General features: G+C 34.4%; 2 protein-coding genes across 2 annotated transcripts; both read right to left on the bottom strand.

Moving 5' to 3' along the window:
* Window positions 1-2133: 2133 nt before the first annotated feature.
* On the bottom strand, window positions 2134-2728 carry LOC134263762 (GRB10-interacting GYF protein 2-like; the record flags this gene model as incomplete). Its single annotated transcript, XM_062746142.1, has 1 exon — window positions 2134-2728. A coding segment is annotated over exon 1 (595 nt), but the record flags the coding sequence as incomplete, so codon positions are not given.
* A 2121-nt stretch (window positions 2729-4849) lies between these two features.
* Window positions 4850-6912, bottom strand: LOC134263764 (zinc finger MYM-type protein 2-like). Its single transcript, XM_062746143.1, has 2 exons — window positions 5728-6912; window positions 4850-5428 (listed from the first exon to the last, which is right to left on the bottom strand). The coding sequence occupies exons 1-2, from the start codon at window positions 6668-6670 to the stop codon at window positions 5106-5108; spliced, it is 1266 nt and encodes a 421-aa protein (XP_062602127.1). The 5' UTR covers window positions 6671-6912; the 3' UTR covers window positions 4850-5105.
* Between the last annotated feature and the right edge of the window lie 8178 nt (window positions 6913-15090).

The following is a 15090-nucleotide window of genomic DNA, read 5'->3' on the forward strand; positions in this document are numbered from 1 at the left end:
GACATTGTCAACATGCCATTTTGCGCGCACGTGCTTGCAAGAGCGAGCACGTGCAACACGTGAAATGACCAATATAATGGATATAGCGGTAACTTTTCTATTTTTTGATGAAATCTTTTGAAATTTATAATTTAAGGATATATTAGTAGTGTAGACAAGATGACATGATCAAAAAAGCAAGATCTCACGCGCATGCACGTGCGCTTCGCTCTGATTGGCTGAAACTAAAGTCTCAATATCTTTCTTGTTTTTTGACGAAATCCTTTGAAATTTTGAACATAGCCATGCATTAGGATGTCCTACAACATGATATATAGAAATTATCATGAAAACACGTGCATGCACGTGCGCTGCAATCTGACTGGCTGAAACTTTAAATAGCTACAACTCCCTTGGTTTGATGGGATTTTGAACATAGATATATAAAATGAACTTCTACAAGAAGGTATGGTCACCATGCACATGCATACACGTGCGTGTACGTGAGCTGCAATCTGATTGGCTGAAACTTTAAACAGTTATAACTCCCTTGGTTTTCAACCAAACAAGATGGGATTTGGAACATAGATATATATATAATGGACTTCTACAAGAAGGTATGATCACCATGCTCATGTATGCACGTGCGTGCACGCGAAATGGGTAAAATCAAAAATACACTTGAATGGGCGAATTTTTTCAATACTCTTGGATTAAATATTTTAATATTTAGTATATTAAAATATATAGATTGTGTAGACAAGATGATATGGTCATTACGTACATGCATTCACATGCGCACACATGCAATGCTAAAATTTGAATGAGCATGGTACATTTCTGGGTAAACGTTTTCAAAGTCTCAAATCCATAGAGTTTGTGTTATTTAATGAAGCTTACAGGGAATATGGCACCGAAAGGGAGTTGGGGAGCGTTTGGGGAACATCTGTAACGGTTCCCGTTACAATTAGCACTAGTTCTTTTTTCTTCTTATTTCTTCTCCGGTACTTTTTTTGTCCGGAAGTGTTCTCAGAAACTGTTCACCAAACTAAGTTAAAACCTTTTTAGGGTTAATAGGTGTCTTGTGTAGATGTGCCGAACGAAGGTCATTTTGCGCGCACGTGCTTGCAAGAGCGCGCACGTGCAACACGTGGAATGACCAATATAATGGATATTGCCGTAACTTTTCTATTTTTCGATGAAATTTTTTGAAACTCATAATGTAAGGATACATTAGTAGTATAGACAAGATAGCATGGTCAGAATAGCAAGATCTCACGCGCATGCACGTGCGCTTCGCTCTGATTGGCTGAACCTAAAGTCTCAATATCTGTCTTGTTTTTTGTCATAATTCTTTGAAATTTTGAACATAGTCCTACATTATGAAGATCTGCAGAATGATATATAAGAATTTTCATGAAAGCATGCGCATGTGCGCGTGCTGCAATCTGATTGGCTGAAACTTGAAATGGCTATATCTCCTTTGTTTTTTGACGAAATTCTTTGAAATTTTAAACATAGTCATACATTAGGATATCCTATAAAATGATATAGAAAAAAATTTATGAAATCACGCGCATGCACGTGTGCTGCAATATGATTGGCTGAAACTTGAAATGGCTATAACTCCCTTGTTTTTCAACCAAACAGAATGGGATTTAGAACATAGATAGATGTAAGGGACTCCTACAAAAAGGTATGGTCATCATGCACGTGCACGCACGTGCGTGCATTGTGAATGAGTATAATTAAAAATACAATTGATTGAGTGGTTTTTATTACTTTAGACTGAATGCTTTAATATATAGTATATTAAAATAGATAGTGTAGACAAGATGATATGGTCATAACGCACATGCATTCACATGTGCTTGGGTGCAATGCTAAAAGTTGATTATAATTTGTATCCTTCTGGGAAAACGTTGTTTAAGTCAAAAATGCACAGAGTTTGTCTTAATTAATGAAGCTTACAGGGAAAATGGCACCAAAAGGGAGTTGGGGAGCGTTTGGGGAACATCTGTAACGGTCCCCGTTACAATTAGCACTAGTTTCTCTTCTGATTTTTTTTGTTTTGCATGCCAATTTCCACTTTTGCTTTGTTCAGAAAGCAATATTTACGTAAAATGTTGGACGAGAGAACATTTGACATTGTACGTTTCAGTTTTTGACTTCCTCTCCTGTACTTTTGCCTTAAAGCTTTTGTAAGCACAAAGTGGAACTCTAGAGAACGTCTGACAGTGGATTTTTTCTTTTTAGATGGAAAGTTAAATTTCACACCTCTCAACAATTTTTTGGACTTTGTGTGGGGTGATTCATCTGCAGGACATTTTTTGTTTTTCTCTTTTTCTCTCAACCATCTCTTCATATACATCATTTTTTTCTTTCTCTCTTCTAGCAGCTGCTCTTGTAACTTTCTCTTATCACGATAACATTGTGCTCTAGACTTCTCCCGACGTTTGGTTCCAGAACATTGTTGATGTGGTTGAAGAAGTATTGGAGAATCCGGAGGGGTTAATAAATTCTGTTTGTCCTTCTTTCTCTTTCTGCTGACTTTTTGATTTTTTCGCCATGTTCTTCGTAGCTGACGTTGATCTCTTGAAGACAACTGTTCAATGTGTTTGCGTTTCCCGACAGCTACATCTTGGATATATTTTTGTCTTTTCTTTTGCAGGTACTCTGACCTTCTTTGAGGGTCACTATCTCTCTTTTCCCGATATCTTCTCTGCTTCTCTGCATTTGTTAATGCCATGACCTAAAGGAAACACAATAACAAATTTGTGGCTCTTTATCAAGGCAATTTATATCAGCATTTTAAAATGATCAATATATGATTTAGGCAAAAGTGTTTATATCAAATTGATGCTAAGTTCATTGGTATTACATACACATGTCATTGGCGTTACCTTGTACTTATAATTTTCTTTAATGAGAAAAATAGCAAAATTAGATAATCTTTGATTATTTCAATTGGCATAGGTGCTATCCTTTTCCATTTACCAGCTTAATAAAATAAACAATACATTATCTTTAAAGAAAAAAAAATCCTTGTATAATACTATTGTCATTGGTATTACACATACATGTCATAGGCGTTACCATTGCACCCAAAAGTATCTTTCTTTAAGATAAATTGCAAAATTGTACAAACTTTTATATTTTCAACTGACATGTATGCTATACTTTTACAATTTATCAGCATAATAAAATAAAAAATACATTATTTTAAACGAAAAGTTCATTTTATAATATTATTGTCATTGGTATTACATGTACATGTCATAGGCGTTACCATTGTATCTAAAAGTCTCTTTTTGAGATAAATTGCAAAATTGCATAAACTTAACTTTTTTAGAATGATATAAATACAATCCTTCAATAGTTTATCAGCTTAACAAAATTAACATTTATTTATTTGAAAAAGAAAAATTCGTTTTATAACACTATTGTCATTGGTATTACATGTACATGTCATAGGCGTTACCATTGTAACTAAATTTTGATTTCAATTAGATAAAAGAAATTATAAATTAAATTAAAGACCCTTAAATTTAAATTAAAATTGATATAAGTTGTAGAATAAAAATGAAGTTCCATTTTATCCAAAAAATAAAAAGAATGTGTAATTATTTGTACATAATCTGTCACTGGTGTAACTAAACTCATCACTGGTGTTACTTTGAAGCAGTAACACTTATGACAGTAACGCCAATGACAAACATTACAGAATATGTGGCTGCTTACTCAAATGTCCTTTCAGAGTGAAAAGGTCATCTTCACAGTTTGTTTAGTAAATGTCTAGAAAACACTTAGTTAGATAATCAGAATTCTATCTACAAATGATTAGACATAATTACTACAACACCAGTGACAAAGCATTATTGTATTTGTTACCTTTTTGTCATCAGAAGCTCGTCGACATAACACAAGCCATGAAACACAAAAATGGCGTCTGCAGTCTTTTACAGGAAGTGATGTCATATAACTCAGGACTAGTTAAGATGTCATTCACTAAGAATGACAACTCTTTTCCGACAAAGTAAAATTGGTTACACCAATGACAAAGAATTCATGTACAGACATATTTAGAACTGTTTTTGTTCTAATGGAGGATGGGGCACATATTTTGTACTTTTAAAAACATTCCTCTTACTGTGTAATTCATAATTACATATTATTTTTGATAATATATTTAATAATTTAGAGTGTATTTATCAGCCAAACAGAACGTACATTTCTATTGACAGGGTAAAACCGGCTGATTTAAGTGATTGAATTCTTATATTCATTCAAATACAAATTATTTAACTTTTTTTCTTACGTGCAATAGAAAATATATAGTCCATTATTTGTTATATGATCGTTTTCGACATTCAAAAAATTAAAAAATGAAATTAGCATAACAGTGACATAAATAGCTGCTTTTTTTTATATTGACCCTAATACCTACATTAAATTCTCTCCGTGGAAAAAACCGGTTTTGAGATCATGACAATCTCCACTATCTTTCAAAGAGACTGATTTCCGTCTACTCTTAGTGAAAACAAAACTCACAACTTATAAGGACAATTCAAACGTCGAAGATTGGCGACTTTGTTATTTTCTATTCTGTATACTAACTGCAGTCTTTTAAACGTTTTGGTTTCAATATTGATAAACTGACAAGAAAATCAAATTGACAAGATATGTTTATTTCATAAAACGACTTTTTTCTCTCAATGAACAAAAACAAACCAGACCAGAAGTCTCTGTCGAGACTGAAGCTCTACTGGTTTGTACTTGTAATAAAGAAAGAGAAAAGTAGCTGTAACATAAACAGTGCTGTACTTGCTTCTTACATTGTACATATAAAGAACATTGCATAACACAAATTTAATACAGGGATTATTCAAATTCAATTGAAATTGAAAGAAAATTGACAATTTTGAAACAGAGCTTTTTCAGTAATTTCCGAGAGAACACTCCTGTTTCCTGGGTTTCTTGTGCTACGAGAAATTGAATTATTAGAACATTTCACATCAAATTCCATGGGTTCGTCTTCAGCAGCTGTAGCGGCATTTAAAGAACAAGTCGGTGGTTCAACTTTGATCTTCTTTGGTGCGGGCGGATCCAGTACGGAACTAACTGTTTCAAGTATTTTTATCAGACGATCTCTTGTACTTTCGGACAGCTTTCTCCGAACGATGACCTGTACGCGCCATTATTTCTTGCTCATCGATTCCGGACAAATACATCTGAGTTGCGCAGGTTCTTTTACCAGAGTGGTTTGTAAAGTTGCCTGTTAAACCACCGGCCGCACACATTTCCTTCATCATCGACTTGAGCTTGTTCATTCCAAGTGCTTGAGTACCAAATCGGATCTCGGGACCAGGTAAAGGCTTTCGGTAGAACAGTCCATCGTTGCCCAGTGTTGTCAGATACAAGTCGAAAATTTCATAAAGACTTCGATCCCCTGTAAAACAGTAACAATAATATAATAACAGAAAACCACGTCTGAAACATATTAAAAGTGGAGGGGGGGGTCCAAATTCTTGCAATACCATTTTTTTTCATATGATAGGCTACCACTTACACTACACCCCAATGTAAATTGCCTATAGATCTAGGCCTATTATTTCTATCTGACACTCGGTATTTAACAAAAAGTCGGGGGGGGGGGGCGCTAAGAATCTAAACCTGCAATTTATAGATCTATTGACATGATATATTCAAACTTTAAATTAATGTAACTTATTTAATCAGAAGACTTACCCAGCTTACAGTAATGCTTTATGTTTTTATTGCTGAGCTGCATTTGACGTAATCCTCCCTGGTAGGTCTTGTTCTGTCTGCCCACAAACTGAATGAATTGCCCCTGCGCATCAGACCCAAGTTTGAACTGTTCGCACATGAGTTGACGATGCTCATCACATCCGCGAAGTCCAAACACTTTACAGGCATAGAAGAAAACTGTGTTTTGTAAGGAAATGGCGGAATTTTGCCCCAGTACACCCTTTTCCCACAGAATATCTTCTTGTTCTGGCAGTATTGGGTCGGCCTGTCGCACGGTCGTTCCTATCCCCTGGGCTACGAGGCTTTTCATTCGGGCGTCGAGTACTTTACGTGTCCGCGCAAATCTATCGTCATTATGGTCAAGAAAGTTCATTCCAAATATTTCAATATCACGCAAATGTCGCAGCAAACCACACATAAGATAATATAAGGATTTGGGCGTGTATTCATTCCCCTTTTGATTGCGAACTTCAACGACAAATCTTTGCAACCAATAGTCCATACAAGAAGCGTCCATTGCAGAAAATTCTGGAATAAACTCACCGGTATTTGACGAAAGTTTATTTCTCTGCTCCCGCCATTTTCTCCAAACGCCAAATGCCCACCTCGTGTTAGACTTGGTATTCTTACACTCCTGATCTTCCGTGAGAAGCTTGATTTCCTTATCGGTTATGGGTCTTGCAAACCTCCCCTGTGGTTCGTCGGTTTCTGGGGATGCCGATGGTTCGGGGATTTCTGGGGGTGGCTCAGTTTTTAAAAGTTCTTCTTGTTCTCCGAAAAGAAATCCGAAATCAAAATCTCCGATACTCATGTCGTTGATTCCTTCTAATGCACACTCCTCATTTTCAATAACTTCACATATTTGTGAAAGAGTTATATCGTCTAAATCACTTATTAAGAAATCAAGCTCGTCCAGCTCCATCGTGGTCTAAGTTTCGGCGCAGTTTGACGCTGTGCATTTAGGATAGACTGATGACGTCATGTCGCGTGCAGTTTGGTGCTTCAGCTAGAGACACATGCTTTGCATATTTATAAATAGATTTTATATACTTTTTACTTCACTATTTAATGAATATGCAAATAACCATGACAAAAGTCATTTACAGATATTTTGTTTCGTTTGTAAGGAATTTATTATACAGAGAGGCGTGGCCGTCTCGTCGCTGCGCGACTCGACAGCCACGCCTCTCTGTACAATAAATCCCTTACAAACGAAACAAAATACTGTAAATATAACAAATAGAATAATGACAAAAACCGATATACAGAATTATGTATCTTAGTGTAGTCTACTTGTGTGCCAAGTTATATTGAAATCAGACCAAAACTGAAGGAGGAGTAGCATTTTAAATGTATTTCAAAGAAATTTCTTTTTTAAGTAACAACAGCAACACCGTTAATTGAAACAAAAACCTATATACAGAATTATGTATCTTAGTGTAGTCTACTTGTGTGCCAAGTTATATTGAAATCTGACCAAAACTGTAGGAGGAGTAGCATTCTAAATGTTTTTCAAAGAATTCTCTATTTTTTAGTAACAACGGCAAAACCGTTCTTTGAAATCAAAAACCAATATACAGAATTATGTATCTTAGTGTAGTCTACTTGTGTGCCAAGTTATAATAAAATCAGACCAAAACTAGGAGGAGTAGCATTTTGAAAGTATTTTTTTAATAATTCTATTTTTAGTAACAATGACAGCACCATTCATCGAAATCAAAAACCGCTTTACAGAATTATGTATCTTTGTGTAGTCTACTTGTGTGCCAAGTTATACTGAAATCAGATTTAAACTGTAGGAGGAGTAGCGTTTTGAATGATTTTCACAATTTTTTCTATTTTTAGTAACAACGGCAACACCGTTCATCGAAATCAAAAACCGATACATAGAATTATGTATCTTTGTGTAGTCTACTTGTGTGCCAAGTTATATTGAAATCAGATTAAAACTGTAGGAGGAGAAGCATTTTGAATGATTTTCAAAAATTTTTCTATTTTTAGTAACAACGGCAACACCGTTCATTGAAATCAAAAACCGATACACAGAATTATGTATCTTAGTATAGTCTACTTGCGTGCCAAGTTATATTGAAATCTGACCAAAACTGTAGGAGGAGTAGCGTTTTGAATGATTTTCATTAAAAAATTCTATTTTGAGTAGCAACAGCAACACCGTTCATTGAAATCAAAAACCGATACACAGAATTATGTATCTTAGTGTAGTTTACTTGTGTGCCAAGTTATATTGAAATCAGACCAAAACTGTAGGAGGAGTAGCATTTTGAAAAATTGTTTACAGACGGACGGACGACGGACGCATTACTATCGCATAAGCTCTTCTGGTCTCTGACCAGTAGAGCTAACAATGTACAGCTATACCTGTAATTATTTGAAAACACATTTTATTACTCATCCAAAAATCAAGGACTTTTTATAATTAGACATTCCTTTGAAAACATGTTTGTGTATAAAGTGACAAATGTTAAAACAGGTCAGACATGTATTTGCAGTTGAACGTCTTCTTGTTTGTGCCTTACATTGAAGAAACATAATCTTTGTGTAGGGTCTTCATGGCACAATGATAAAACTATACTTCCTCTCTGCATTGTATCTACATCTGAAGACTTTGATTCGAGAGATCAGAGAAACATTTTAATCTAAATTACTTCAAACCCTTAAATTTCAATTTAAAAAAAAACATTTTGAGAAATTTAGATCAATCAGAATTTATGGTGGAATGCCACAACAACTTTTATTTTACAGATCTTTGAGTCATCCTTTTTAAACAATGGTTTCAGTATTGAAAGGCCGATATTAGCTCTGAATTATTTTACATTAATTTTTTTCAAAGAAAATGAAAAAAAAATATTTATATCCAAATAAGATGTTTTCGAGTTAAAAGTTTGCTGTAAATGAATGCATCATTTGAAGTTCTAATAAAATATGTAAAGAAAGCTGCTTAGACTTTTTAATTTTTTTTATCAAAAATTATTTATGAAAGTAAAACACATTATTTGTGGATATTTTTAAACCTAAGCTTAAAAACACCATAAAACTAGTCACAACTGAGGAGAACATATTTGTCAATCATATTTTATGAAATTGAGAAAATTTAGAGAAATTTACTTTTTAATATTTTGGACCTAACCCGATCAAAATTAACACAAAATGAATAAAATACAAACTTATTGCCTCTTTCATGTATTTACAATGAAGAAATCTATTTGATTGTCAAGTTAAACAATGAATTAACCCTTAATACACCTAAACAGACTAGTGTTTTAAAGGAAATGTTATTTCCAATCATTGTGCAATTATGGTTAGCATCGGTTTGATTTTGATCGGGATTGGCCAAAATTTAAAAAAAGTAATTTCTTTAAAATTTGGCTATTTCGTTTCAATTTCTTTTTAGAAATATGCTTAACGAACATGTTCTCCCTAGTTGTGACTGGTTTTAAGATTTTAACCACAAGTTTTAAAAATATTCAAAAATTCTGTGTTTTATTTTCATAAATATTTTTTTTATTCAAAAAATTTAAATATCTATACGGGTTTACTGTACATATTTTATTAGGTATTAATGTGATGCATTCATTTACAGCAAAATTTTTCATAAGAAAGCATCTAATTTGGTTGAAATAATTCTTTTTTTTAATTTTTTTTTTTTTGAAAAAATACGCACACACAAAAAAACCCCATAAAATGCCGGCCTTTCAATGCTGAAACCATTGTTTAAAAAGGTTTACTCAGAGATCTATAACATAAAAAGTTGGTGTGGCATTCCTCCTTAAAATGCCAATAGCAATTTTTAAAATTTGATTCATTGGAATTTTAGTTCATAAATTCAAAATATTCAATTCCTTACCCAGATTGAATTTGAAACTATGTTAAAAATGTTAATGGTCAAGCAAAAGAGCCTTTATATTTTGAGAATAATGAATTGTCAAATTCTAAAAATTCGGTGTTTATCTTATTTCAAAATTGAAATGTTTGAATAAACAAAAATTAACTTTCAAACAAACTAAAACGTTCCGAAAGTTAAAAAGAAGTTTGAAGTATATTTTAATACATTAAAACATGTAAATGATATTAAACTTTAGATTGTTAAGTGTTTAACAGTCTGAACAGACGAGATTAAAATCCCAAGGGGTTTAAAATACTAGTACCAAATGAAACATATGGAGATAATGAAAAGTGTTCAAGATTAAAAGTCCATAAAGCAATACAAACTAGTAGCAGAGCAAACACGGACCTCCAAAACATCAGAGGTGGGATCAGTTGCCATGGAGGAGAGAGCATCCCCTGCATTAATTCTTTGAAAATCTTCTCTGGTCCTGGGTGTTCAATAATCTAACTGAGTACATAGTTATGATGAACAAGAGTGCCTACCAAAATTGTGAATTTTATGGCCCCATGGTCAGGGGTTCGGGTGTTAAGGCGGGGCTCTATTGATTCTATAGTGAAAATGCATCATTTCTTCTCTGCTCCTGGCCCCGTGGGGATCCGGGTTAGAATAGATCCTCAGTACCCCCTTGCTTGTCGTAAAAGGCGACTAAATGGGGCGGTCCTTCGGAAGAGACCGTATAAACCGAGGCCCCGTGTCACAGCAGGTATGGCACGATGAAGATCCCTCCCTGCTCAAAGGCCGTAAGTGCCGAGCATAGGCCTAAATTTGCAGCCCTTCACCGGCAATGGTGACGTCTCCATATCAGTGAAATATTCTGGAGAGGGACGACGTTAAACAGTATACAATCAATCAATCTCTGCTCCTGAGTATTACATGTAAATAAATTAACTAAGTACAAAGTTGTGATGAGCAAAAGTGCCTCTTCCAAAATTGTGAATTTTATGGCCCCAGGGTTTGGGGTTCTGGTGTTAGGGCGGGGCTTTATTGACTATATAGTGAAAATGCATCATTTCTTTAAAAATCTTCTTCTTTTGCCTCTGGGTATTAAATAAACTAACTAAGTACATTGTTATAATGAACAAGAATGCTTCTTTTAAAAAAATCATGAATTTCGTGGCCCCATAGTCAGGGGTTCTGGTGTTTGGGCAGGGCTCTATTGATTATATAGTGAAAATACATTACATCTATGAAAATCTTTTTCTCTGCTCCTTGGTAATAAGCAGATGATCTAACTATATAGTTATGTTGTGCAAGGGTTCTTCTTTCAGAATTGTGAGTTTCAAGGCTCCAGGGTCAGGGGTACTAAAGGGGGGAGGGTGCTCTAGTTATATACTGAAAATGAATTGAAATCTGCTCCTTGGTACAGAAATCAAACATTTTTGATAAGCAAGTGTGCCTTTTCCAAACTTGTGCAATGTGTAGATCTAGGGTTAGGGGTTCATGTGTGGCAGGGGCACTTCTGATTACTGCTCAATATTACTGATTAGATGAAATTAATTTTTCCCCTACCCTGCCTATGGGTATTAAGTAAACAAACTAAGCAATTTCTAAGTGGAAAGTTATGATTAGCAGTGGTGCCGCTTTCAAAATTGTGAATGCCATAGCATCTAGCTTAAAACATGAACCAATTCAATCATTTTGAAAGTTGTTGCATGATGCTCAGGTGACCTATAAGGCCCATGGGCCTCTTGTTGAAGTAAAATATTCATTTTAATATACGAGATCAGTTTAAGTTTTTGAAATTTAGACATTTGTTTTAATGATTTAATGTTTTTTTTAATTAGACATTTGTTCTAATGCGTTCAAGGTAGCTCAGTCGGTAGAGCCATCGCTCCATGATCGGGAGTTTGAATCTCGACTGCGACTGACCTAAGTCGATGAAAACAAATGGTTTATAGCAACTGTTCCTTCTATTGTATCTGTTTAACAGCTGATCTTTTTGGTGTTTTTCATTCTTTTATTGAATCAATTTTATTTTTAAAGATGGATTCCATTAATCAGTTAAATTTTTGCATATAACAATGTTTATTTCTTTCAACAGAAACGTACGTGATTTGAATAGCCATTTAGGAAAAAAATCTCGGTTTTGCATAACGATTTTTCTCCAAAATCTTACCTTTCTTGTACAACGATAAATCTTTACTCACAAAATATTTGCTTTGCATATGATGTGCATTTACTCACAAAAGTATTTTTGCATATATGCAAGTGCGTTTATGCCGGAGCTGCGAAATTTTGTCCTACACTCGGCACTTTCACACTAGCACCTTCTGCAACATGGGACGACGGTTTATACAGTCTCATCCGAAGGACCCGTCTCGACGTCCCACAAATGGGATTCGAATTCGCGACGTAAATCACTGTATAAATAAATTAATGCATGTCGGAGATATTCAAGATATGGATTTATGTTCGCGGAAAATTCTTAAATCACGAACATAGGGAAATCAAAAACACCACAAATGTTTTCCACTTCTACAGTATGCAAATTTTATTTTATTAGCACAACTTACTTTCAGTATATAGCTATATAAAACAAGAGGCCCCTGGGCCTTATAGGTCACCTGAGCATTATGCAAAAACTTTCCAACAATTGAATTTGGTTAATGTTTTCAACCAGAGGCCACGACATTCACAATCAATTTTTGAAAGAGGCACCATTGCTCGTCATAACTATACACTTAGCACAGGCGCGTAGCATCGTTTTTGAAAGTGGGGGGCCTGCCAGAGAAAATTTCTTTTTTGTGGGGGTTGGGGGGGGGGGTAGGTAAACTTTTTCTCAGTGTCAACTACTTTCAGTACCAATTCAAATTCTACATTTTCGGTACATCACTAAAAGTGGGGGGCCAACCAGGCTTTCAATTAACATTTCCTATGGTATAAGTAAGGTTGGGAAAAAAGTGGGCGGCCGTCTGCATCAACAACTACACCTCCATGTTGATTATTAATGTAAAAGAAGCTATGGTCGAACGATTTTTCCCGGAATGCATTATATACCTTTCAATTTTCAAAACAATTAGACCGCTAAAATGTTGTTTGTGACTTAGTAAGAGTGTATGATCAAATTACAGAAAATCCATGTAAAGCTCCAATGCAAATGAGCAAATATTCATTGAGTTTAGAATAAACTCCGGGGAAAATTTGTCCCGTCGTTCCTGCTTAAAAATTAGTGTAGCCCTCCGAAGGCCCAAGCTGATGTCGAGTAAAAAAATTAAGGTCAATTTTGGAATTGATTTCAGAATATTTCGAGAAGTATAAGGAATTACGGAATGAAATTTGGTAGTAATGAAGGTTGTTTATACATGAATATATATGGATAAAAAGTAAAATTGTAGAGCATTTGATTTTAAAGAATTTTATTGGCGATAGTAGATACCCTATGAAAAGAGTTCCATACCTTTATTTTTTTTTCAACACCTCAATTTTTTTTCTAAGCGATCTAAAGGCCTGTGATTCATACCTTAAAGAAAACTTGCATTTCTGCACAGATTTCTACACGAGCCACAATGACTGTGACGCAACCTTTAACAGTTAAAAATAAAGTAAGTATTCATACACTTCTCTGCATTATAAAGAAACAGTTCTTAATAAATTGGTCCAAAAGTTTTAAATACAACTATTTAATATGTTGGCATTATGGTAGGTAAAGATTCCATGCAGTCGATGACTATCACAAACGGCAAGCACAGAATCCGATTTGTTTTGAATGAGGTATTAGAAAATTCATTAAAAGACAAGTGCTAAACAATTAAGAAATTTGCATCTTAAAACATTGATATTAAAAATATTTATCTCAGTATTGTTAAACCTTGTGTCAATACATGTGTACTAGTATGATCTTGCAGGTAAACAGCTTGAGAGAGGATGAGGATTGAGTGGATGTAAATGCAGAGGCAGGCAGACAGATGTAGGTGAAGAAAGTGTCAAGGAGATAACAGAAACTGAGAGACTTTGAAAACAAAAACATATTCATTATTATTTAGATTAAAATTAATATAATTTTTTAGCTCTACTGGTCAGAGACCAGAAGAGCATATGCAATAGTAATGCGTCCGGCGTCCGTCCGTCTGTCTGTCTGTCTGTCCGTCTGTCTGTAAACAATTTTTCAAAACGCTACTCCTCCTACAATTTTAGTCTGATTTCAATATAACTTGGCACACAAGTAGACTACACTAAGATATATAAAATAGTGCATCAGTTTTTGAATTCGATGAACGGTGTTGCCATGGTTACTAAAAATAGAATTTCCTGAGAAATTCCTTTAAAATGCTACTCCTTCTAAAGTTTTGGTCTGATTTCAATATTACTAGGCACACAAGTAGACTACACTAAGATACATAAAATAGTGCATCGGTTTTTGGTTTCGATGAACGATGTTGCCATGGTTACTGAAAATAGAATTTTCTGAGAAATTCCTTTAAGACGCTACTTCTTCTACAGTTTTAGTCTCATTTCAATATCACTTGGCACACAAGTAGACTACACTAAGATACATAAAATAGTGCATCGGTTTTTGATTTCGATGAAAGATGTTGCCATGGTTACTAAAAATAGAATTTTCTGTGAAATTCCTTTAAAACGCTACTCCTTCTACAGTTTTGGTCTGATTTCATTATCACTTGGCACACAAGTAAACGACACTAAGATACATATAATAGTGCATCGGTTTTTGATTTCAATGAAGAGTGTTGCCATGGTTACTAGAAGTAGAATTTTCTGTGGAATTCCTTTAAAATGCTACTCCTTCTACAGTTTTGGTCTGATTTCAATATAACTTATCACACAAGTAGACTACACTAAGATACATAATTCTGTGCATCGGTTTTTGATCAGTACAAACCAGTAGAGCTACAGTCACGACAGAGACTTCTGGTTTTTCACAATATTGGTAAATGTAAGAATTTTTCAGTAAGGCATGTACAAAATTGAATGGACTGGATTAAATGATAGGTCTACATATCCGAAGTGCATGTGCAGAAAAAGAATTGATTTAAAGACTTTTAAAGTTGAAAAATATAAATGCAAAATAAGGTTCATTAGTGTATCACAAGTGCAGTAAATAGATGTGTTGCTTGCATGGGATGCATTTAAAGTGCGAGACATTTTATTTTTTAAGAGCGGTGTTTACAACATTGATGGCTTTATAAAACCTGGGTTATATACACTATTATTTACACTATTAATATGTACTTTGAATTTAGACTCATAAAAACAATTTTTCAGGAGGTATGTATGTAAGATTAAGTCGGATCTTGAAAACGACATTACTGTCACGCAATTTTTTGTGTGTGATATGGTAGGTACCGGTATTTCTCGATATTATTTCTTCATCATTTGAGACTGTACGATATTTTTTCTAGACGGTATTTAATGCATAGATATATAAGGACATGTCATGTTCTAAAAGCCAGTTTGTAAGTTTTCCGCACAACATC

Source organism: Saccostrea cucullata, unplaced genomic scaffold (assembly GCF_032062105.1).
Source record: "Saccostrea cucullata isolate Sc308-1 unplaced genomic scaffold, CSIRO_AGI_Scuc_v1 ctg11120, whole genome shotgun sequence".
Classification (NCBI taxonomy): Eukaryota; Metazoa; Mollusca; class Bivalvia; order Ostreida; family Ostreidae; genus Saccostrea; species Saccostrea cuccullata.